A 26,362-nucleotide genomic window follows, 5' to 3' on the forward strand; every position below is an offset into this window, starting at 1 on the left:
TTATTTTAAAAATTCCATTTCAAAAAACAAAACAAAAAAAAAAACCAAAAAAAGAAAACATATGCAGTTTAGAACCCTTCTTTTTCTATAACATATTTCTCTGACTTCCCCACACCTCCCCTTCTTATATTCCAATTCAAATTGTTAATTCAACAAGTTCTTATCCCCAATTTTTAACCTTTTTATATTTAGTTCAATTTAAAAGACCATTTTTACAACATCAAAATTTATGCATCAATGTTCATTCTTGAATCTTAAATCCTTTTTCTAAAGTCAACCCAAATTCCCTTCCACGAATTCCCCACTTTTCATACTAGTAACAAAACAGTATAAAAAGAAAAAAGATGGATTATAATTATGCACCCTTTGGATTCCCAACAAATGTCCATCAGTCTTGATCTGCTATCAGCCTGGAGATCTCACGTCCGAGGCTCTCAATTCTCTCTCAGTTCCTCTCTGCCAGTTTTTTTTTTTATAGTCCTTAGTATTAAACACCAGATCTCGGAGACGCTCTGGCCCGATAGGGACAATGTTTCTTCCAGCCAGACCTCCATACTTAAAAGTGGAGCCCAAATCTTGTTTCAGCAAGCTCTTTTCTTATGTTATGTTAACTTCTGGAGATCACCATGTTGGCTAACCATGCTATATAGATGTGGAGAAGCCCAGAGCAAACACATTCCTCAAGGACTTACTTCAACACCATTTAAATGTCGGATTATCCCAATGCCTTTGCCATCCCTCACTCAACAAGGAATACAGTCCCTCTACCCTCAAACTGTGAATAAGCTCTAGGTTATTATTATTATCATTATAGCGACTTACAACCAAAATAACAGTTCTGAAACTTCATGCTCTTTGATGCACAAAGGGCAGCTACTGGATTGGTTTGGCATAGTCTGCCATTGATCAGCCCAATAGACTTCACAAAACGATCCCAGTGGACTGGAATTTTCCAGGGAAGCAAAGGAATGATGGCGGCTAGCCAAGCATGGTTTCATTCCCCTTCTTGAAAAATTGCTTCACATCCTCATCTGAATGTGATATGTGCCAAAAATGGTTGGCACACAGCAGCACAACAAATTGATGTCCCCGCATAATTGCCAGGGCATGAAACTCAAGTTGTAACCCCAATTTAGCATACGGAATAATGTCTCTTCAAGGTAGCACAAGATAGCAGCCTAACTACTGTTGCCTGTGCTCTGGTAACCTCAAGGTTAGATTACTGCAATGTGCTATATGGAGGGAACTCCCCAGGGAAGTCTGCCTGGCGCCTTCATTATACACCTTTAGGTGCCAGGCAAAAACGTTCCTTTACTTGATTTGATTGACATCCTATGCCCTTTTAAAATGTGGGTTGTTTGTTTTTTCAGGGGGGTTGTTGAGTTTGTTTTTTGATTTTTGGATTATGTATTTTGTGGTTTTATATTTTGATTTTATTCTATGAACCAGCCTGAGACTTCTGGGTATAGGGCGGTATATAAATTCAAAGAAGAAGAAGAAGAAGAAGAAGAAGAAGAAGAAGAAGAAGAAGAAGAAGAAGAAGAAGAAGAAGAAGAAGAGGAGGAGGAGGAGGAGGAGGAAGAAGGAGGGGGGAGGAGGCAGATTAGGAGGAAGAAGAAGAAGATTGCCCTCTCTTTGCTTGCACATGTTTCTTGTAAATTTACCCTGTTGTGAGAATACCAAATATCCTGCCTTTCAGGATACAAACCATTCAAAGGTATCTATCAAATTAAACTACTTTTTTTTTTAAAAAAAGCAACACAATAAACCAGGGGTTGACAATGTGTCAAGGTGCCCACTAGAATGTCCTTGGAAATGTCACAGGAAATAGCACGAGAGACAGTTTGCTCTTTCTTCTAAATTCTGTTAATCCATCTGGGAAAGCCTGTCAGAATAGAAAATATCTTTAATCATTTCCAGAAAACACAGATAGTCAGTGCCTGCCATCTCTTGACAGGAATGCTGTTCCATAGAACAGGGGCAGTCACACTAAAAGCCCTGCTTTTGTTGTTGCTTAGTGGGCTTCTGAAATCTTTGGAAACTGCATCTCCTGCAGACAGCAGTGATCTACTGGGTGTATCAGCATCAACTTCACTGGACTGGTCATGTTGTGCGGATGCCTGATGATCGTCTTCCAAAGCAACCACTCTATTCTGAACTTAAAAATGGAAAGCGTAATGCTGGTGGTCAACAAAAGAGGTTTAATGACTGTCTCAAGGCAAATCTAAAAAATGTAGTATAAACACCAACAACTGGGAAACACTGGCCTGCGAGCGCTCCAGTTGGAGAACAGCCTTGACCAAAGGTGTCATGGGCTTTGAAGACTCTCAAACTCAGGACGCAAGGGAGAAATGTACTAAGAGGAAGGCGTGTTTGACAAACCCTCACTATGATCAACTCCTGCCCGGAAACCAATGTCCCCACTGTGGAAAAACATGTGGATCCAGAATTGGCCTCCACAGTCTCTTGCGGACTCATTGTTAAAACCGTGTTTAAGGAAGACAATCTTACTCAGCTACGCGTGATCGCCAAAGAAGAAGTAGAAGGTCCATTGATTTCAATAGGTCTACAATAACAACAGTCCTACTGGATCAGGCCCATCGAGTCCAGCATCCTGTTTTCATAGTGGCCAACCAGGTGCAGATGGGAAGCCCATAAGAATGACTTGGGTGCAACAGAAGCTTTCTGCATCTGTGCTTCCCAGCAATGGGCATTCAGAAGTTTACTGCCTCCGACAGCAGAGGCAAAACTTAGCTATCAGGATTAGTAGCCATGAATCACCCCATCCTTCATGCATTTATCTTATCCTCTTTTTAAAGCCATCCAAGTTGGTGACCACCTCTAGGGTTATCTCTAGAGTGGGTGACCTCCTCTAGACCACCTCTAGGGTTATATTTTCCAGTTAAGTCCTACTCAGGTTTGACCCCACTCAAACCCATGGGCATCCCTAATTTAAGGCCATCAGTGTCAATGGGTCTGTTCTGAGTAGGACTTACAGAAAGCAATCAATTCTGATAGATAAATAAGTAAATTAACCGCCAATGTTTGTCTGGGCTGTTTATGGAGTCCCATTGTCTGGAAGCCTTTGATCTCCTGCCTCTTCCTCCTGCTAAACAGCTGCAGGGTGTGACCTCTGCAGCACCTGCCAATTAGCCGTGACATGATAATTAACGATAACACAAGTTGGGCTCCACGTTCTCTCTTGGCGAGTCACTGGGTCTACAGCAGCAGGTAAAAATGTCTGTGTAAGGCTGAGAGGAATCCCATTTGCACATGCAATCATCTCTGCCTCGTGGCCACAAGACCGTTGCAGGAAACTGCATAAATTCTCTGCCCCTTCACCTTGCTCCTCTGTTCTGGTCTGTGTGTCCTGCTCTCCTCTCCTCCTCTCCTCTCCACTGAGCAGGGTAAGTGTGATCTTTCCTCTACTCTCAATTGCTCCTCTGCGCCAGGCAGACTGTTGGATGGGGGTGTGGAGCCGTCCAAATGATATTTCTGCTCCATTTGACTTTGTAATGTCTGTCTGGAGTTGCAATGAGAGCCACAATCAGATGGGTCTGCTTCCTTATCCACACGAATGCCTTAGACACAGGTTCCTTCCTATAGCCCCAAGCTTCAGGGAAATGAGCTTGTCCAACCGATTATGTATTGGTAGTGGCAAAAAGTTCTGTCACCAGGATGAGTTTTTGTAAATTGGGTTTTTATGACAATGGATTGGTATATAAACCCTGGAAAATATACAAGATAAATAAGTCAATAGGGTGAGTTTGGTGTAAGGACTGGATCCTGCAAAATGATCTTGGAGGTGGGTGGTGATGGAATAAGTTTTCTCCCTGACCTTGGTGTCTTCAGGCATTAAAAATTGCTTCTCTTCTCTCATCTACATAGTCTGAGTTTTGCTTCTTGGTCACATAGGTGTGTGACAGAATGTTGATAGTCCTCTCTCTCTCTCTCTCTCTCTCTCTCTCTCTCTCTCTCTCTCTCTCGTTCATGCTTGCCCTCCATCATATAATAAATTTAACCCAACCAATGGAATTATATTAATATATTTCTTAATGATTTAGAGTGTTATCCATCAAGTAATTCTCAGGGTAGATTTGAAATACAGTCGTACCTCGGTTCTCGAACAAGTATGGCTTCTGATTGGCTGCAGGAGCGTCCTGCAGCCAATCGGAAGCCACCGAAGCTGCGCCGGACATTCAGCTTCTGAAAATCGTTCAAAAACTGGAACACTCCCTTCTGGGTTTCAGTTGTTTGGGAGCCAATTTGTTTGGGAGCCAAGGCATTCAAGGCTCTCTCTATTTGTTAGGAAGGCTGAAGAGTCTCTTTCTGTTCTTCCCTTGGGAAATATTAATACAGGGACAGATTTGTCCAGTTTTCTAAGCTATTGCTTGTTTACTGCTTAGACTTCATTGTACAGCTTGATTTTTAAGCCCCTTTGTGGGAAGAAATGCTGAGTTTACCAGAACAGCGTCCGGGTCTTGACTTAAGAGTTGATGTTCCTTCTATGAAATAAACAAGAGATTGTAAAGAAAAAGACTATGTCTATTTCTCTGCTTATCTATACTGCTTATTGTGGTCCTTGGTGATATATTTTCCTGTGACTTTGCATTGTGCTATTATATCACCACCCTCTGCATTGTCTGTCACAGCGCTTCATGGTTTCAGGCAGGTGGTCTCTTCTGGCCCTTCCTGGACGTGAGAGGGGTCCTCCTGGGACCTTCTACATGCAAGACAGATCCTCCACCACCGAGCTGTGGCCCTTCCCCACTTAATGGCAGATGGGTTTTGTGGGTTGGGAAAGAGTTGATGGAAGATATTAGGGGGGGACCCCATTAAGGTGCAGAGAGAGAATTTTAAATTAAAAGAATATAGGAATATTTGCCACCATGTAGTGGGTAGCTCCTAGCTTAAAGGGACCCCTGACCATTAGGTCCAGTCGTGGCCGACTCTGGGGTTGCGGTGTTCATCTTGCTTTATTGGCCAAGGGAGCTGGCGTACAGCTTCTGGGTCATGTGGCCAGAAACTGGTAGTTAGAATCATTACTGCCTCAAAGCATGCAGCTCAAGGGAACCGCTTGAAGCATCCATTGCGTTGAGCTGTTTCAATTGCTTTTGTTTGATTTGCTCATTGCAAATAGTTAGAAGTCCGCCCATTCTAATAATAAGCCTGATTTGCAACGGGCTTCGCATAATTCCGATTGCAGCTGTATGTTCTGACCGTCTCCTGTTTTCTCTCTCCCAGGTTGCCTCCCGTTGAACCACCAGCCCCCCAAGATGTATTGCTATGAGCAGCAGTGTAAGCAGCCATGCCTACCGCCCCCCATTTGCCAACAGAATACTGGCATCAAAGGCATGAAAGGGTACAGACCTCAGAGCCAGCAGCCATACCTCCCACCATGCTCTCCCCAGTGGCAAGATTCCTGCACACCGGGGTACCTCCAATCCCCTTATTCTCCACAGAGCCCCCAGAGATATGCACCAGAATACATACAGCCATGCTCTCCTCAGTCCCAGTCATGCTATGAACCTCAAAGCACACAGTCTTGCTCTCCACAAACCTATGGCGCACCATGCATCCCAGTCTGCTGCCCACAGGGCCAGAAGTGTGTGCCACCTCAAAGCATCCAGTCTTGCTACCCACCACAGCAGAAATCGCTCAGATCTTCGCAGTGTACCCAGCAGACCTGCTGCCCCCCGTGCAAATCGGCCTCTTTTAGCTGCCAGCAGTCATGCGTCACCCAAACCACACAGCAGTGCACTCCGAAAGGCAGTGGGCAGTGGGTTTCCCAGCAGAGCACAATCCAGTGTTCGCCGGCATGCGCAACGAAAGGAGACTGGCTGTGCGCGACCAAAGGAGGCCAACAGTGCACGAGTCAACCGTGCATCACCAAAGGAGGCCCCTGTAGCCAACAATATTCAAGTCAGTCTTCTTTCTCAAAGGGAAGCTCTGGCTATGCAAGCAAGGGCCAGCAACAGTGGTCAAGTGGTGCGACGAAGGGAGGGCCGGTCTACTCCACAAAGACTGGCCAGCGGTATTCGAGAAAGGGAGGCCAATCGTTTGGGCCACAGCAATGCAAAACCCAGGTGAAAATATCAAGCAAGGGTCAGAAATATTGTTCCGCTGGTAAGTGGCCCTTTTAAGCAAAGGCAGGCTGGGAACATTTGCAGTCAAAGGTGGAACACATTACTATGCACATGGATAAGGGCTTCTTCTTTGCATGATGCATGATTCGCTTGTGGAACTCAACACCACAGGATGGGGCAACAGTCGCTGGCTTCAGGGTTGTTGTTGCTTTTAAATAAATGAGTATTTTAATAAATACTCATGATATTACAATAGGTTGAAAGCAGCATAAAGTTTATCATTACATGTATCGTTCTGAAACTTTACAAAAATGTCAATTTTCGCATAAGCCTGTTAGGCTGGTTTATATGTATTCTTTTCTAATAAGTTAGTTTAATCATAGTTACTATAGTCCAGATTTGGATACAGCAGGAGATATAGGCTTCCCCAGTTTTTAGCTGTCTTAATCTTAGCAGCAGATTAAACACTGCTTCTGACTGGCTTTGGTGGTTCTGAAAAGGGATTTGACAAAGTCTTAGACAGCTTTAAAAGGGAATTAAGCAGATTAATGGCCACATCTTCGTCTCTCTTAGCGGTGATAGTCAAACTGAGCTTCTATGTCAAAAGGCCTGTTACCTTTCATTATCATATGCAGGAGATAACAGAGGGATGACTTGATACTTTCACAACTGGCTTGTGATGTTCCCAGTGGCACCTCTCTCCTCTTATACACACTGTGGCAAGTGGACCTGTGTTAGGAGGGGAAATATGAATTATTCCATTGGGCCATGACAGGTTAGCTCATCATCTAAACCAATAATGGGGGATTTATGGTCCTCCAGATATTGTTGAACTACAATGTTCATGTAGGGAACAGATTGACAGTTTTGGTTTCACTGTCCAATAGATGTTTCACCATTGGGAATGTGGATTCCACCATAATAATAATCTATTTATTTATACCCCACCTATCTGACACCCTGGAGAGCTGATGCCAGCCAGTGTAAGCAATACTGGTCTATATGGACCAATAGTCTGACTTGATATAACACAGCTTTCTGAAAGGAGGTTAGAAGATGGAAGGCTATTCTAGGCCTCAGGAGTGGTTAAAAGTGGGGTACACACAGGCAGAAATGGGTTATGGGGTAAAGCAGGAGAAGGAATGTGGGGAGTAAGAAATTGGGAGCTGGTAAAGTATAGACGTTTTGTATGATGAGATAAGGCATGAATTCAGAGCTTAAAGAAGAATTCTCATCTCCTTTTTTGACGTTCATGTTCTGGAAAATATAAGAACATAAAGACATCCCTCTTGTATGAGAATAAATGCCCATTTAGTCTAGCATCCTCCCTCCACACTGGCAAAGTAGATTATGGTTACCAGGTTTTTTCCAATGAATCCGGGGACACTTTTTTTTTTTTTTTTTAAGCTGAGTAGCAACAGGGAGTCAGTAGTGGGGATGGTGAGGCAAAAGACCCTGGGCCCAAGCACACCTGCATATTGTATAAAGGTGCAAAGCCCTTCTTTCGCACCCTGTGAAACATAAATGTACAGAGTTATTTAAAAATTGGGCAACAGCGCACCACCCGCCTGTGACTCCCAAGCCTTCCCCGATCTCCTTCCCCCTTCCCCCTTTGTTTTGACAGATCAGGGGAGGCTCGGGAGTCACGGGTGGGCAGCCGTTGCCCAGGAGGGGCCAGCCTGGTAGTGCAGTTGGCTCTGGCTGGCTTCAGGAGCTCCTCACTGTTGTGGCGCAGGAAAAATGGTGGGTACCACGGCAGCGGGCAGCTGCTGAAGCCAGCCAGAGCCAACTGTGCTAACAGACTGGCTCCAGGCTGCTAAGGCTGCGGCTGCCACATTTCCCAGGGACAGATTTGGAAATCTGGGGACATTTTGGGGACGGAATTTGTCCGGGGACAGATTTGCAAATCCGGGAACTGTCCCCGGGAACTGGGGACATCTGGTAACCTTAAAGTAGATGCTCCACTGGGAAGCACCTGAGCACAAAAACGCTCCTCCTCACTTGTGATTCCCAGAAACTGAGACTGAGATTTACTGCCTCTGGAGCTGGAGGTTCTACTGCGCCAGAAGTCTCTCCTCCTTGAGTTTCCCTATTTGTCTTTTAAAGCTCTCTGAGCACCACAAGGATTCAGCGAGACTCTGCTGCATCGAAAGGCCAGAGGTCTGTCTACACTCTCTCTTTTTAAAAATAGTTTTTATAAAGTTTTACAATTTTATATTCATCACATTCATCATTATCACAAACAAAGAGGGGTAAAATCCCAATCTCTCTCTCTCCACCCCCCCCCCCCGTGACTTCCCTCAACTTTCATTTCTGGTTCTTTTAATGTTTGTTTCTCCTGCTTATTTTATTTTACCTTAATATTGTAGTCGTTGAATTAAGTAATTGTAAATTCTTATCATTTTTGTACCATATTTTCTTTTTCCAAATTACATCTACACTTTGTTATTCTCTAGTTCTTACATCTTAGCTTCCGTGTTTGTTTTTGTTAATTGTAAGTGTTTACCGTATTTTTTGCTCTATAAGACTCATTTTTTTCCCTCCTAAAAAGTAAAGGGAAATGTGTGTGTGTCTTATGGAGCGAATGCAGGCTGCGCGGCTATCACAGAAGCCAGAACAGCAAGAGGGATCGCTGCTTTCACTGCACAGCGATCCCTCTTGCTGTTCTGGCTTCTGAGATTCAGAATATTTTTTTTCTTGTTTTCCTCCTCCAAAAACTAGGTGAGTCTTGTGGTCTGGTGCGTCTTATAGAGCGAAAAATACGGTACTCAAAGTCCGCTTCTTTACATTGTTTTTGTAAATACAACATAAACTGTTCCCAGTCTTTTTTAAAGTCTCTACAGTGGAACCTCGGGTTGCGGACGTAATCTGTGATGGAGACACGTCCACAACCCGCAGCATTCGTAACCTTCAGTGACACGTCTGCGCACACGCATGACGTGATTTGGGGCTTCTGCACATGCGCGAGAGGGGAAACCTGGAAGTAACCTTTCCCGGTACTTCCGGGTTTCCCACAGTCCACAACCTGAAAACACGTAACCCGAAGCGCTTGTAACCCAAGGTACCACTGTATTGTCCTTGTCTCTGTGTCTACACTCTCATCCTGTGGCCAAGCAGTCGCTTTTGGGAAACCATAAGAATGAGACGAGCGACACGGCTTGGGTTCCCATCTTCAGGCTCTTGAAGTCAACCACAGTCAAGAGAGCAGGACACCAGCAGACGAACACATATTCTTGGGTGGGGAAGGAGAGAGGATCTCTCCTTGCTGTAACTTGCTGCTACATGAATGGGTTTCCTTTGGCTAGGATATCTGGGTGGTAGACAGCTGCCCATCAAACTGCGGAATGTTATTATGTAAATGCTGCTGGTGTGTTTTATTATTATTAAAATTCAATAAAAAAAATCTGAAAAATGAAAAAGTAGAACATCTTGGCCATTATTATCATTATTACTATTTTCTGTATCCATTTCTTTGGTTGTTCAAAAGAGTTCACTGCTCTGCTTCCCTACTCATTTAATTACCTACGGGCAGATCAATGCTATTTATTTGACAGTTACAAGCAAAGGCATTCTGACCAGTCAAGGTCAAGCCCATGATATTCTTTCAAGGACTCTGAGGTTAGCTGAATTCTGGAGCACATTTTAAGTGGGAAAATTGACTCCCTCAGAGAACAGGCTCAAGGTAATTGAAAGCAAGATACATTTGGCCACCTCCATCGTTCAGCCTGGACACTGCGGTCCAGCACTGAGGGCTTTCTGGCGGTTCCCTTGCTGCGAGAAGCCAAGTTACAGGGAACCAGGCAGAGGGCCTTCTTGGTAGTGGCGCCCGCCCTGTGGAACGCCCTCCCACCAGATGTCAAAGAGAAAAATAACTACCAAACTTTTAGAAGACATCTAAAGGCAGCCCTGTTTAGGGAAATTTTTAATGTTTAATAGGTTATTATATTTTAGTGTTCTGTTGGAAGCCGCCCAGAGTGGCTGGGGAAACCCAGCCAGATGGGCGGTGTATAAATAATATATTATTATTATTATTATTATTAGCCAACCAAAACTCTCTCTCTCTTTTTTCATCCACATTTACCAACTTCTGCATTTCTTGACACAGGTTCAGGCTTTCCAGGTCTGTGTCTGAATGCTTTTGTTTTGTTTTGTTTTTGTTTTGTTTTTTTTTTTGCTCCATTGTTTTCTGCGCTGAATTGGAGCAAATGGCCACCTGCAGAAAACCCGAATTGCCGTTCTGATTCAGTGTTAAATAGTAAGTTTTCCTGGGGAAAGTGGCAGGGCAAACAAACAAACAAACAAACAAACAAACAAGACCCAGGCACTGACTGCGAAAGTGTGAACCCGTGCCTAGAAAGTATGGGATAGAAGATAATTGTGTATATTACATTATATTCTTATAAAATCCACTGGATCACACCCATTTTTATTTTTGTTATTAAGTTGATTGCATCTCTTTCCACTTATCTGTGTGTAAGAGCATTTGTAGCTGTGATTCGTGTCGTCTGTTTGGTAAGAGATGAATCAGAAGTTCATTGCTGTCTTCCTTAAATGATGGCTCTTAAATGATGGTTATCATTGCTGCTTTATTGTGGCAGGAACACTCTTTTATATTTTCATCTGATCTACTTTTTTAACACGGGTTATGTACTTAAATAAAAAGAGGGCTGTATATCTGCTATTAAATGTTGTCTCACACACAACGCCTGCCTCCTAGGAGATATTTTGCCAGATATTGTTTTATATAATAATACCTGGACTGATTTTTCTGGAACATCACAATATCACATTACTTCCCTTCTGGCAATTCCTGTTTTCTATTTAATCTTTATTTACAGCAAACACCCATCTGAAAGGAGGAAAAAATACATAAATGCCTTTTTTGCTGCTTAGGCTCATTGGGTCTACGAGAAAGGAAATTAGCTGGAAGGCAAAGGTTAATAATTTTGGCAAAATTGCTCTTGACTGGAATGTTGACCGACTTAAGATGTCTGCTAATCTGGCCCAACTTTATTTTCTAATGGGAAGCAGCCTTGGGGGAATATCTCTCCCAAACAGGAGTTTTTACAAGAGGGGTTGGGTAGGTCATGACCAAACGAATACTATCTTTTGCTGGAGAAAACAGGAAGCTGTTATGGCAATGCCAGGATCATGAATCCAATGAACCAGAACATGGAACAGGGGCTAGAAATAAGGTAGGTATGTTAGTAAATCACTCCACCGAGGCTACATTTTGTGATTAGTGGAAATCACACAGTCTGTCTGAGAGGAAGCGTGAGAACCGGATATAGTCCTTTCTGCATGTATTATGTGATGTACTTTCACTTTTGCCCGTTCTCTCTGGACAAGAGAGAGCACCATGATTCTGTGTCTGTGTAATACAGTGTCAATAAATAGTAGTTTAGAACTATGATGCCTCCTTCTTTTGCTTTGTCAAGAGAGAAGGTTAAAAGGTAAAGGGGCCCCTGACCATTAGGTCCAGTCGTGGCCAACTCTGGGGTTGTGGCGCTCATCTCGCTTTACTGGCTGAGGGAGCCGGCGTACAGCTTCCGGGTCATGTGGCCAGCCTGACTAAGCCTCTTCTGGCGAACCAGAGCAGCGCACGGAAACGCCGTTGACCTTCCTGCTGGAGCAGTACCTATTTATCTACTTGCACTTGATGTGCTTTCGAACGGCTAGGTTGGCAGGAGCAGGGACCGAACAACGGGAGCTCACCCCACTGCGGGGATTTGAACAGCCGGCCTTCTGATCGGCAAGCCCTAGGCTCTGTGGTTTAACCCTGGAGAAGGAGGGGGTGCCTTTTCCAGAGCTTTGCTCACCGGAGGACACTCGGAGATCTGGAGAGCTGCAGATAGCCCGGAGCGCTCTCCCAACAAAGTGCTCACAATCATGAATAAAGGAGCTCATATGACATAAACCATGGTAGGCGAACCAAGGCCCAGGGGCCGGATCTGGCCCAATCACCTTCTCAATCTGGCCCGTGGACAGTCCGGGAATCAGTGTGTTTTTACATGAGTAGAATGTGTCCTTTTATTTAAAATGTATCTCTCAGACTGGTGAGTGGGAGCAGCGGCCAAGACCCCATAACACCGGTCCTGAAAGACCGACATTGGCTCCCAGTACATTTCCGAGCACAATTCAAAGTGTCGCTGCTGCCCTTGAAAGCCCTAAATGGCTTCGGCCCAGTATACCTGAAGGAGTGTCTCCACCCCCATCGTTCTGCCCGGACGCTGAGGTCCAGCGCCGAGGGCCTTCTGGCGGTTCCCTCACTGTGAGAAGCGGTCCAGAAATCAGCATGTTTTTACATGAATAAAGGGACCCCTGACCATTAGGTCCAGTCGTGGCTGACTCTGGGGTTGCGGTGCTCATCTCGCTTTACTGGCCGTGGGAGCCGGCATACAGCTTCCAGGTCATGTGGCCAGCATGACTAAGCTGCTTCTGGTGAACCAGAGCAGCACACGGAAACACCGTTTACCTTCCCGCTGAAGCGGTACCTATTGATCTACTTGCACTTTGACGTGCTTTCGAACTGCTAGGTTGGCAGGAGCAGGGACCAAGCAACAGGAGCTCACCCCGTCGCGGGGATTCGAACCACCAACCTTCTGATCAGAAAGCTCTAGGCTCTGTGGTTTAACCCACAGTGCCACCTGCGTCCCTTGCAACAGTTGCCATACAGTAGATCAATTTGTCACATCTACGGGACACTTCTCCCAGTGCCTGACATTGTCGGCTCCCACGACCTCCATAAAGGCAGTACAGTGGTGCCCCGCAAGACGAATGCCTCGCAAGACGGAAAACACGCTAGATGAAAGAGTTTTCCGTTTTGGAGGTGCTTCGCAAAACAAATTTCCTATGGGCTTGCTTCGCAAGACGACAATGTCTTGCGAGTTCCTGCTGGTTTTTTTTCCTCCCCCCCCCTTTTCTAAGCCGCTAAGCCACTTATCAGCTGATCCGATCAGCAGATAAGCCGCTGAAAGCCGCTAATAGCGCTAATCCATCAATGGGCTTGCTTCGCAAGACGAAAAACTGCTAGACGAAGAGAATCACAGAACGGATTCTTTTCGTCTTGCGAGGCACCACTGTATTGACACGTAAGGCATAGACACGGGAGAGGCAGGGAGATTGGATCTAGGGCAAATAGGTTGGTGACGCTGGCCTTAACGAAAGCTCCAGTACGCCCTTGTGTTTACTCTCTTCTTGAACGCATCAGAGGACTATTTTCATTCCTTCTCCACCTCCTCAAATGAAAGGGCTTGGCCTTCCATTTGGGGCTAGATTTTAATCAAGGGCAAATCAATAGTGCTTGTTTTGTTCTGCTTTTTCATTAAAAAGGGAGGAGGAGGAGGCGGCAGAGGCATCAAGGGCATCAACCATCCTCCCATTGTCTCCCGGGGTTGGCAGGTACGCAGGTGTAATTTAGTAGTTGTGAGGCTTGAAATTAAATTAGCTCTATTGGAAGGTGGCTATGAGGAACCACTGTTCCTTGAAGAACAATGGAGCTGTCACGGCTCCACTGTTGGAAAAAAATAAAATACAGATTAGTGGCAGGCACCCTGTTACTCTCAGTTGCACAGGGTATAAATTATATCATGGAATCCTAGAGTTTGAGGGGACTTTGAAAGCCATCAAATCCAATGTTCTTCAACATCCAACGCTCACCTTGCATGCAGAAGGTCCCATATTCAGTCTCCAGCATCTTCCAGGTAGGGCTGAGGAAAACCCCTGCCCACCAACCTGGAGAGCTGCTGCCAGTCAGTGTTAGCACAACTGACCTAGATTAACCAATGATCTGACTTGGTATAAGGCAGCTTCCCACGCTCCTGTGTCTTAAGGGAAGAGGCACAGTTCACAGGTAGAGCATCTTGCTTTACATGCAGAAAACGTTCCTTATAGGAGCTGCCCTCTATGTTCCCTCACCCACTGCCTTCGTTGCCCTTCTCTGGAGAACGTTCAAGAGGAATTGTGGCTGGACTTTGTCAATGAGTTGCCTCAGATTATGTGTAAACTGTGTGTAAAGTGTCTTAGAAAGGGCTGCTTTTGGTTTCATATCTTTTGTTTCATTTCATTCATACCCTGCCTTCCTGATAGTAAAGGTAAAGGGACCCCTGACCATTAGGTCCAGTCATGACCGACTCTGGGGCTGCGGCGCTCATCTTGTTTTATTGGCCGAGGGAACCGGCGTACAGTTTCTGGGTCATGTGGCCAGCAGGACTAAGCCGCCACTTTTGGCGAACCAGAGCTGCGCACGGAAACGCCATTTAGCTTCCCACCAGAGTGGTACCTATTGATCTACTTGCACTTTGGCGTGCTTTCAAACTGCTAGGTTGGCAGGAGCAGGGACCGAGCAACGGGAGCTCACCCTGTCGCGGGGATTCGAACCGCCGATCTTCTTATCGGCAAGCCCAAGGCTCTGTGGTTTAACCCACAGCGCCACCCGCGTCCCTTACGCCTTTCTGATAAGTGAGTCTAATTGAAGAGGGTCCTATATCACATCCTGAATTAAATTAAAGGTGCATCCTGGATTGACGTGAATATGCATCCCAAGGATGAAGATCTGGATACAATTTCTGCCTTTGTTCTCGAGTAAAAATGTTCAGATTCACTGGTTCTGATTGTTCCCATGTTTATACTAACGAGTGAGAGGGGGTTAGTCATCACACTTAATAGCATGTCCTGGTTACCCCATGGAGCCTAGGCGAGGTTCTCTGGGATGAAAGGAACTCCTGAGGCTTTCCAAATGTTAATTAAAACCACTTAAATACAAAGCACGATATTATCATGGATGTTAATATCTCTGCATCCTCAGACCCACACACCAAGTAAGAACATTACTTAGGGAGGTGTTGGCAGCCAAACACTCATCTCAGCCTTGCTCTGGAATTAGCTGGGGCAAGATTCGTGCCACTATTAGTAAGTTATTTCCCCCACAGCTGTTTTTGAAAAGCAGAATGAAAACAAAAGGTTTTCCCTCTTGCTGTATCTCCTGTTCCTGGTTGGTCCCAAGTAACTCTGGATAGTCGCTCTGTCCCTTCTCTCCAGGCCTGTCTCCAAGGAGTTGGGGTGCCAGACCTCCAGGACTGACCTGCAGCCTTCAAGCGGTCAGCGTAGGGCTTGAATCTTCAGCAGCTGAGAGCACCTTTGAAAAGATATATTTTAAGAAGACTATGCATGAGGCTTGCAAGCTTCAGCCCAGCAGAGCCAGCTGGAAATTTCTGCACTGATTGTCTGGGAAATCTGCCCTCTTCAACTCTCCCAATTAATCTGACATCAAGGTGGGCCATCCACATGAGTTCTCATTTGTGGGTCCAGAAATTGCAGGGTCTGGCATGCTTCTGACCTGGCAAGCCTACAAAGAGGTGATGAGGAAATATGCTTCCTGTACCCTTGGGGGTGGGGGGGAACTCTCTTGGTTCTGCCATGAATTATGTTTCCAAAATTCTGTCCGTATAATGCACAGTCTGTTTAATTTGTATTTGCTGAAAGAATACACGAACTGAATCACAACTGTCCTTCTGCAAATCCAATCAAGATATGTGGGAAGCAATGGAAATATTTCATAGCATCATAGAATTGTAGAGTTGGATGGGGTCTCGAGGTTAATCTAGTCCAATGCATGAACCACAGCTGAAGAATCACTGACAGATAACCATCCAACCTCTGTTTAAAACCTCCATTACAAGAGAGTCTACCATCTTCCGAGGTCGTCCATTCCACTGTCAAACAGCTCCTACCATCACTAAATTCCACCCTCAGCGGCACCCTTTGTAAATTCTGGTTCTTAAAAAGTGTTTGCTAAACTGTTGGAAGTCATTTGTTCAGCTTGTGCTTGAATGAATGAACGAATCTTCATTTGCGTTAGCCATCGGCCATAGCAACAAAACAGCAATGCAATATACCAACAAACAGAAATAAAAAGTCGATTATATAAAACATACTTTAGGGTCCTGAATCAGCAGTCAAACAGTGGACCTTATTCGGATTGCCACAGCTAAAAACCTTGCAACCTTTGCTGTCACCTGCTCCTCCTGATCTGCCAGGAGAAAGGACACTGGGACAGTGGCTAGGTGACCGGGAATGGACAACAAGAGAGGGGTGATAATCTCATTCCTCAAGTCTTTATAAAGAGGGCAAGCCAGAAGGGCATGCACCACCGATTTGGTACTGCCATCTCCACAGGGACATAAGCGTTTTTTGTGTGGAATCTGTAGCGCGTCTATATTTTGGGAACTTGTGCTTGTTTTTTGTCCTTTCTCAATCAACACCAGCCTTATTTTTTTAAAAAAACAAATAGATAGATGGCTGTCCATTTGTTTGTTTGTCTGTCTGTTAATTATTATCAATTGGTAACCACAAGCCATCAACCATAAGAAGGACTTGATTGGATAGAATAAAAGCCCCTGAAGTTACTCATCTGTACTTTGGGAGAGTTAATCCCCTCTGTAGGGGCCGCCAAGTTTGCCAACTTCATATCTCTATGTGCAAAAGCAAAAACTTTATGTCCATCTTAATTTTAAAACACTGTATACTTCAGATGTGTCTATGTGAAAAGCCATGGAACTACCCTTCTCAAATTTGGCAAGGCGAATCTCCTCTTGAGAGGCTTATAGTGTCCCCCAATTTTATGTCCCTATGTAACCCTCTCCCCAACAAAAACCTCCAACATGTTTTCATTTCACAATGCAGACCAATAGGATTTCTAGAGATTTGTAATTAAGATATTTGTAATTCCTGATTAAGATCCAGATCAGGTCGGGCAGGGTCTGGATCATTCTTGACCAGATTGGTCCTCATCTAGATTTACATATTTGAGCCACAAATCAGGCCAAGGGGTTTATGCACAGCTATACCCTAAATCCATTTTAGCCGGGGGCTATTGCCACAACTATTGGTAAAAAGAATTCCATACACTAATGATGTATTGGGGTATTTGAAGTGCCGAAGGCAGAGCAGACTTGTTCTCTTTTGTGCTAAAGAGCAGGAAACCACAGCAAAGCAGATTATGGCACAAACACTAGGATAACCTTCCAAGTGATAAGACCAAGTGATAGAGAAGAAATCCAATTCAGTGAGCCTTTAAAGGTGAACCTACCTAATTTGGACTTTTGGAATCAACCTGCAAACTGAAAAACAGGCATCCTCCAAAAATTCGCACGTCTCTGAATTTTGCAGAGCTGCTCTCCAGCCAAGCAACATTTACAAAAATGTGTCTGTTGGGGTGAAATTTGCACAAGAATGCAAATATTCGTGAAAACGGCATAAGCAAATTTGTGTTGCATTTGGGAAGATTGCATTGCAAAGGTGCCTATATTAGTCAAGATTGCTTTTTAAGAATGGGTATGTCAGAACAGTGTTTCCCAACCATTCCTCCCACCCCATTCCTCTTGAAAATCACTGAGGGTCTTGGTGGAACACTTAATTATTTTTCTCCCCATTGCAGCAACAGTAATGTGCAGTGGTCAGTGCTGTATGGTTTTTACCTGTACAGTGGTACCTTGGTTCTCGAATGGCTTGGCTCCCGAACAAATTGGCTGCCGAATGCCGCAAACCTGGAAGTAAGTGTTCCAGTTTGCTAACATTTTTTGGAAGCCGAACGTCTGAAATGCAGGAAGCTCCTGCAGCCAATCGGAAGCTGCAACTTGGTTTTCGAACAGTTCCGGGAGTCGAACAGACTCCTGGAATGGATTACGTTTGACAACCAAGGTACCACTATATTTTTACATAGATGCTGCTGACCACCTGAATGAAGCTTGTAGACTACCGGTTGTCCACGGTCTTGGGACGCCTGCACTGGGAGAATTTTTGCACTGAGATGCTGGTGAATTTTCACGAGATCTTAAAAAAGCAAACAAACAAAACAAACTCTTGTGAAAATTTGGATATCTTAAGTGGAAAACAAGAAATGGAGGGAAGTTGAAACATCTCCAATATTTAGCCACTAACTTGGTAAGCTCCTCATCATTCCCCAGTAATAGAAAATGTATGACCTCTAACTCTGGTTTCCATTGGGGGATACAGAGTTGATCTAGAAATTGTTGATGGGGATCAGCACATAGTTTACAATTAAGAACCATATGTGTGAGGGTTTCCACCAGGTGGTCTTCACTTGGGCAAGTTCTTTCTCCTTCTACCCTGCCTGAGAACCTTCCCCAAAGGGAATTTGAATTAAACCTGGCCAGCGAAAATGCCCTTCTTTCTTGAGGGTTAAGCAGAAATTCTAGGTAATAAGAGCTTCCAGATGGTGGAAAAGACTGGCTCAGTCTGGTGGGATCTCCGTTCCTGAAGACATTAAAGCAGAAAGTTGCATTCTGCTGTGTAGCCCCTCCAAAGTTTGTAGGGCTGACTAGATGACATAAACTGAAGTACCTTCCAGCTCGATAATCCCATGAATTTGGATCAGCAAGTACAAGTAGCTGTTGCTGATCGGTGGCATGTATTTTGCATGAGGCACAGCCCTGCTTGCAAGCTGTAGGACTTCCAGTGGACATCTTTGCAATTTAATTTAATGTTTTAGGAGGAGGAAGAAACAGCCCTCATTTGTAAGCTTAGCATATTACCCTGGATCACGATTTGCAGGTTGCCAGTGACGTCGCACCAGCAGAAGTGCCTCACGTCCCTCAGGGGGGTTTTTAAAACCACATAAAAAGCTCTCCTCATCCCAAGCCTTTGCTGACACTTCTGTCCAGACTCGTTTGCGTCTGGAAGTCAGGTAAGTTAGGAACTGCTTTCCCCCTCTCTGTGCACTCTCTGCTACTGCATTTCTGGATATTGCTTCGAGACAAACTCTAAATGGGACCAGGACGCCTGAAGGTCTAATAGTCTGCCTCATCGTGAGACTCTCATCCTGGTATATTTGTCCAAACTGGAGCATTTGATGGAATTTTGCTATTTGTGTGAAATGTCACATGTTGTGAATTGGGTTGTACCCTTGGCTCTGGGAGAAAAGATCTGAACGATTCCAAAGAAGCGTGTGAGGTGGTGTGCGCATTGTGGGAACTAGCAGAGTTTTCAAGGTGGAATACAAAAGAGGGGCTTTGCCTGCTTTTCCTCCCAGCAGAGGATGCTGAGAATGAAATCGGAAGCAATTTTGGATGTCTCTTAGGCAATGTATAAGTGAGACAGAAGGTCTGGAGCCCAAACCCTTGGTATAAGCCTCTCAAAATCTCGCAAGGGTGTGTGCCTGCCTCTTGCACAATTTTATGTTGTTTGTCAACTGCGCCTAAGGTGGCATCCAAAATACTATTCAACATCCTTCCTTGGAAGAGAACATCTGAGGGATTTCTAAGAAGCCTAAAAGAGATTTGACGAGACTAGTAGTGATGTTTTCTTTCTACGGATTTTGTCCTGGATGTAAACCTTCGAGGATGGGTCTCAAATACCCTTCTCTGACCTATTTTCTAGTATGTGGGGGAGGGACAGAAGGGTAGGCATTGGATTGTATCCAACTAAGTCCTACTCAGGGTAGACCTATTGAAATCAATTTACTTCAGTTAGTCATGGTCATTGAATTCTTCACCAGCTGAAGTTTCTGAACCAACTTCAGAGGCAGCCCCAATGTATAACACATTGCCGTAATCTAACCCAGAGATTACCAGAGTATAGATGGCAGATTATGCTATTATTAGCTGGTGGGATGATTTTATTCCTCTTGATTTTTATTGATTGGTATTATTACTATTATTATTATTATTATTATTATTATTATTATTATTATTTACTATTATTATTATTATTACTATTATTATTATTATTATTTACTATTATTATTATTATTATTACTAGTTCATCATTTTATTATCGTATTGTTGTTACAATGTGCCTTTTTGGGTAATTTAAACATTTATCTGTATCATGCCCTGATATCCCCCCCTTTTTTTGAGAAAGATCCATTTATAGCTTGTAAACAAAGAAAGAAAGATAATTTGGAACATGATTCCTATCAGAATCAGAAGGGTCAAGTGCTTTAGTGGAAGAAAAGATAAATTTGCAACACAGCATGAAAGCCCCACTGCTGTTATAGACTTGGGTTGGACACCAAAGCAGTGAGAGATCTGTCCACAAGGTACCAATGTGTTAAGCTAGGGGTCAGCAAACTTTTTCAGCAGGGGGCCGGTCCATTGTCCCTCAGACCTTGTGGGGGGCCGGACTATATTTTTTTTGGGGGGGGGGATGAATGAATTCCTATGCCCCACAAATAACCCAGAGATGCATTTTAACGAAAAGGACACATTCTACTCATGTAAAAACACGCTGATTTTTCGATTTCAATTTAGATAAAGATACTGACTTAAAAATCGTTTGGGATGCCAGCAAAGCTGTTCTTAGAGGAGTTTTTTTTATACAGCAAAACTCAATTAAAAGAAAAGAGAAAGAAAAGAAGAAGTGGTAGAAGAGATTAGGAAGAATGAAATAGAATTATATACGAAGCCAGATAATGCAGAAATAAAAAGAAATATTAAAATGCTACAATCACAATATTCTATGAAGAAATGGAGTGGAAATTAAGATGAATGAGACAGAGAAATTTTGAGTTCGCTAACTAGCTGAGCAAATTACTGGCTTGGCAGCTAAAGAAAAGAGAGTGATTTTGATTTAGAAGACGATTGGGCCGGATTCGGGCCCCGGGACTTAGTTTGCCTACTATACACAAAGGAAGCTATGTAAGCTGGCACCAGTAGCGCCATTCACTCACTGCTGGCTTAGAGGCCCCCTCCCCAATTCTCATTCATCTCTAAGATAAGGGAGGTGTTGACAAGCAGTCGGTGTAAGAAACCTCCCCTGTCCCAATTAGCTATGCGTCCCAAGCCCACAGGCAAAGAGAGCATCGAAGGAAGCCGATTAGCATCGATCAAAACAAGAAACATCTATGAGATCATTCTTGCAGAAACTAGTCCTGGAGTTATCTTGACCACCTAGATGGCGCTTGTAGGCCATCCAGAACATTTTCACTTTTTGGTTTCATTTCTCTTTCACCAAGCATTTTTACAGAATTAATTTGATTTAATCTCCGTTTTAGGAAGTTATCATTTCATGTGTTAATGACTTTATTGCACACGTCCATAACATATATATTTTATGAAATAACAATATATTTCACCTGGTGCCTTCATTATACACCTTTAGGCGCCAGGCGAAAATGTTTCTTTTTAACCAGCCTTTGGCTGAACTGATTTGCATCCTATGCCCTTTTAAAATGTGGTTTTTTTTGGGGGGGGGTATTGAGTTGTTTTTGTATTTATTAGGTATTTTGTGGTTTTATATCTTGATTTTATTCTGTGAACCGCCCTGAGACCCCTGGGTATAGGGCGGTATATTATTATTATTATTATTATTATTATTATTATTATTATTATTATTATTATTATTGGTGATTTTTGTGGTGTGTGTAGATATACTCTAATAAATAAATGAAGCAGTCAATAAATGTGAGATTTAGTTATGAAAGGGGGAAAGCAGAGAAGAACTTGGATAATACTGAAAAACGATGTGAAATTATGAAATTCTGCTACCCACTCACCCCTTTATAATTTCAGGTTGCTACATAACTTCTTCCCAGTAACTCCCAGTGACTTTGTCTCTGCTCCTGATTTGGTGCACATGGAGGATGCGACTCCTGGTCTTCCACTGAACTTCTCTCATCGGTAAGCAGGTGTGGCTTTGGGAGACAAATGGATGAGTTCGAGAGAAAGCCAAGCTCTCCAAATCCTGCTCAGCTTTCTCTTCTCTTCTCTTCTTTTTTACCGTTCAAGATTCATGATGATTTTAATTTTTTACACCACATACAGTATCTATCATTTCACTCAAGATTCGGGAGAGAAAATCCTTTTTCTCAACTTAAGGGGGGGGGGATGATGGAATGCAATTAAGCTACAGTGGTACCTCGGGTTAAGTACTTAATTCGTTCTGGAGGTCCGTTCTTAACCTGAAACTGTTCTTAACCTGAAGGACCACTTTAGCTAATGGGGCCTCCTGCTGCTGCCGCGCTGCCAGAGCACGATTTCTGTTCTCATCCTGAAGCAAAGTTCTTAACCTGAAGCACTATTTCTGGGTTAGAGGAGTGTGTAACCTGAAGCATCTGTAACCTGAAGTGTATGTAACCTGAGGTACCACTGTATTTTTATTTTTGAAATGAATTTTTATTTGCTTTTCCAAAACATAAACACACAACAAAACCAATTCCAAATCTAATTATCGAGATTACTCTGAATCTCCTGACTTCCCCTCATCCCTTCCATGGGTCCTATTGATTCTATTTTCAGCTGCATATCAATACAGTGGTACCTAGGGTTACAAACGTCATTCGTTCCGGAGGTCCGTTCTTAACCCGACACTGTTCTTAACCTGAGGTACCACTTTAGCTAATGGGGCCTCCTGCTGCTGCCATGCCACCGGCACACGATTTCCATTCTCATCCTGGGGCAAAATTCTCAACCAGAGGTACTACTTCCAGGGGTGCAGAGTTTGTAACCCAAAGTGTTTGTAACCCGAAGCATTTGTAACCTGAGGTACCACCGTACTTCTCCAGTCTTTCACCTTCCTAGATTATCAATACATTCTGTGACATTACAAGTGTGTTTAAAATCCTGCTGTTTTGACCTGTTTACAATAATTTTGTATATACATTACAAACATTTCCCATCCTTTTTTAAATTTCTTGTCTTCTTGGTTCCTGAGCTTCCTGGTTAGTTTTGCCGTTTCGCTGTAGTCCATCAACTTGATTTGCCATTCTTCTCTGGTCGGGCCTGTCTCTTCCTTCCATCTCTGGGCTAGTAACATCCGAGTGGCCGTAAAATCCTCCTCAGCTTTCTGACCAAGTTAATTTGCTCCTCGTTATTTTCTTCTTAAAATACCCAGGTCAGGTATTCAGGAGGTATCCTCTAACTCATCATTTGCATGTTTTACCTCTGCTACTAGAGTGGTACCAGCGGTAGGGAATCACATGTGGGCAGGGCCGTCTTAAGCATATCTGGTGCTGTGGTTCAAAGATCCCTCTGGCACCCCCCCCCCATTTCCCAGAATTGTTGACCTTTCCCCAAGCCTCTGCGTGGATCGCTCTCCTCCTGTGGAGGCTTGGGAAGGAAGTTGCACACCTGCCAGCCATATGGTTGACGGGGCACAGCTGGCGGACATGCAGGGAAAGGGGAGGCAGCCAGCAAAGCCGTGCAGCTCCCCCACTCGCTGGGGCACCCCTGAGAGGCCAGCGCCCTGGCGCAACACACCAGTAAGCCCAATTGGAAAGATGGCTTTGCAAGTGGGGGAGACTTGCTGTTGCACTCTCTTCTGGTGGGTTTTCCATTGGGACATCTGGTTGATCACTGTGAAGATAGGATGTTGATCTAGGTGGGTCTTTGTCCTGATTCAGCTCCAGGCCTCTTTTGATGTTCTTTGAGGAGATGACCTTCACAATTCCTTCTTGCAGGTATCGCCGGGCCAGCCAAAAGGTGCCCTATTATGGATACACGTCTGGTCGGCCGTTGCCACCCTTTGTCTCGAAAAGGCTGCCCCGGTCTGGCTCACAATACTACCCGTTCTATGGGTCAAGATACCCTGCATACAAAACCCTTCCACCACGTGGGAAAGTTCCATGCGCTCAGCTCTACTGTCCGCCCGGTGTGACCGGTTATCAACCACGAGGTGCGGCGGTCTACCCAGACCCACACACAGCCAGGTACTCCAAGCTAAACAAGAACCCGACGTTGCCACACACAGCTATCTATCAGAAACCTTTGCCGACCCAATGTCCATACAGTGGCATGACCAAAGGCCGACATGGCCCCATTAACAAGGGCTCGCTACCATGTGTCACTGGCGCCCCTCTTCCCCGTATGACCAAAGGTCCGGTAATGTATCCCACCAATGTCTCTCAACCGTGTTTAAACAAGGCCCCGCTACCGCGTATGACCAAAGGCCCTGTGCTGTATTCAAGCAATGACCTATTGCCACATATTCATGACCCACCACCCCGCGTGGCGAAGGGACCGCTACCACGGATGACAAAAGGCCCTGTATTCTATGCAACCGAAGACCCACAACCAGGCCTAGGCAGCGCCTCACAAGCAAATGTGACAAAGGGCACCCAGCCACACCCGGCAAAGGGCACTCTCCCACGTGCTACCAAAGGGCCTCGTCTCGTTGTGACCAAAGTCCCACGGTTCAGCGCACTGAGGGCCTCGCGATACTTCCTGAAGAGGGCTTCGCGGCCCAACCTGTCGAGGGGCTCTCAGCCAAGCTTGGTCAAGGGCTCGCGGCCGTCCCTGGCAAAGGGCTCCAGGGTCTCTTTGACTAAAGGCTCCCAGCCCAGTCTGGTCCGTAACACCACAAACCTGGTGGCCTCAAAGAAGCTTCCCAAAAACGTCAAGATCGCAAGCACTGGGAAGAAGTACTGTTCAGCCACCAAGTGGCCTTTCTGAAGATTACAGGGATGTGGGAGAAACTCATTTGACTTTTACGCACTGAGGAGCCGGGCACACATCAGTGGCGGTGGACGGACGGCTTGCTTGCTTGCTTGCCTTCCCACCCAAAGTATGGGGATCTCAGCCAGTGACTCGACGTGACTCCTTATTCTGCAGACAGATTTCACTGTTCATACCAAAAGTTTCATTTTTGACAGTGGCGTATGTGTTTTGATCCATTTTTATTTGCTTTTAGGATCCACCCTGTTCTAGTGACTAATTTGTTTTGAGCTGCTTTTGAAGTTGGAGTTGCCTCCAAGGTTATACTTACTCAGAGCAGACCCATAAGGAGTTTCAATAAGCCATTTCTATGTAGTTTCAATGCTAATAATAATAATATATTTGTACCCCGCCCATCAGAATGGGTTCACCCCAGCCACTCTGGGCAGCTTCTGACTTAGATTGTTGCGACCTGCCCTTGGCCCTTATGGTGATCTGCAGATATTTTATTAAATTAATAATGTTAATAGTTTTCCGAGACTGGGCTGGGTCAGTTGACGCAATCAATTTTAATGCTATTGATGTAATTTATTATCCTCCCATCATCAGTCCTACTCAGAGCAGACATGATGAAATCCACGGACTGACTGAAAAGAGAACTAATAGCTTTGGGTTGTATCCAACCACGCAGAAGAGACCTATTGGAAATAATGGTCCTAAGTTAGTTGCGTTCATTAAGATCTGCGGATCTACACTGGGTAGGGCTAATATTGGACACCACCTGTTGAAATTAATGGACCCAAGTTAGTCATGCCCATCACTGGGCCTACTCTGAGTTGGTTTAAGTACCCTGTTTTTCCTATGTATTTTATTGTATTCACCCTTTCCTTTGAACTAAAGGATTCTAGTCCCACTCAGAGTAGACCCTTTGAAATGAATGACATAGGTCTACTCTAAGAAAGAATTAGTTGACTGCAACCCTACATTCCCCATTTTACCTCTTTCTGTTCTCAGTGTGAGTGTTAAGCTTCTGTTTGGAATTAAAAGATTGTTGTATACTTGCTTGTATCACCAGGCTTCTACCGTCCTTAAAAAATAGTGTTGTTCTGCAAAATACAATCATTCTGTTAATTGTCTCCCTAATTTTGTAGCTCCTTCCCCTTCTGTTTCGTTTTTGTAAATTCTTTGTTCCCCTCTCAATAGACTGGGTGTATATGTGTGTGTCATTTTCATACCTTCACCAGCAGAACTGGGTTCTACACAGTGCTTTTTTCCTAGGAAAATAGGGGCTGGTACTCACCATTAAGTTGTTACAGTAAGAGCCACAATTTTTAACAACATCAAGAACAACAGTATCGTTTTCATGAAGGAAAACTGGAAGTCAAAGGGAAGAAATCGGAGACCTGTAGCGTACACCCCCTCTGCTATTTTCTTCCAAGTTGTTCCAGATCTCTCAGTAGTTCTTCCTCCCAGTTCACCCTCCTGAATGAGTACAGGTGACACTCCACTTAAGTGGGAGTTATGTTCTGGGCCCCTATGTGCATAAGTGAAATCTTGTGAAGTGGTGAGCACTGAAGTGGAGAGCCAGTGTGGTGGAGTGGTTAAGAGCGGTGGACTCGTAATCTGGTGAACTGGGTTCGTGTCTCCGCTCCTCCACATGCAGCTGCTGGGTGACCTTGGGCCAGTCACACTTCTCTGAAGTCTCTCAGCCTCACTCACCTCACAGAGTGCTTGTTGTGGGAGAGGAAGGGAAAGGAGAATGTTAGCCACTTTGAGACTCCTTCGGGTAGTGATAAAGTGGGATGTCAAATCCAGACTCTTCTTCTTCTTCTTCGTCTTCTCTAAACCAGGCATAGGCAAACTCGGCCTTCCAGATGTTTTGGGACT

At 44.5% G+C, this 26,362-nt stretch overlaps 1 protein-coding gene and 1 long non-coding RNA gene across 2 annotated transcripts; both read left to right on the forward strand.

Annotated features, from left to right (window-relative positions):
• Positions 1 to 3,224: 3,224 nt before the first annotated feature.
• On the forward strand, positions 3,225 to 7,334 carry LOC308575314. Its single transcript, XR_014002762.1, has 2 exons — positions 3,225 to 3,407; positions 5,245 to 7,334. It is a non-coding gene; the product is annotated as an uncharacterized lncRNA (long non-coding RNA).
• An 11,351-nt stretch (positions 7,335 to 18,685) lies between these two features.
• Positions 18,686 to 25,423, forward strand: LOC308575184 (uncharacterized protein). Its single transcript, XM_081173766.1, has 3 exons — positions 18,686 to 18,792; positions 21,617 to 21,724; positions 23,503 to 25,423. The coding sequence occupies exons 2-3, from the start codon at positions 21,681 to 21,683 to the stop codon at positions 24,491 to 24,493; spliced, it is 1,035 nt and encodes a 344-aa protein (XP_081029892.1). The 5' UTR covers positions 18,686 to 18,792; positions 21,617 to 21,680; the 3' UTR covers positions 24,494 to 25,423.
• Positions 25,424 to 26,362: the final 939 nt, after the last annotated feature.

This window comes from Podarcis bocagei, assembly GCF_964188305.1.
Source record: "Podarcis bocagei genome assembly, chromosome: 16".
In the NCBI taxonomy this organism is placed as follows: domain Eukaryota; kingdom Metazoa; phylum Chordata; class Lepidosauria; order Squamata; family Lacertidae; genus Podarcis; species Podarcis bocagei.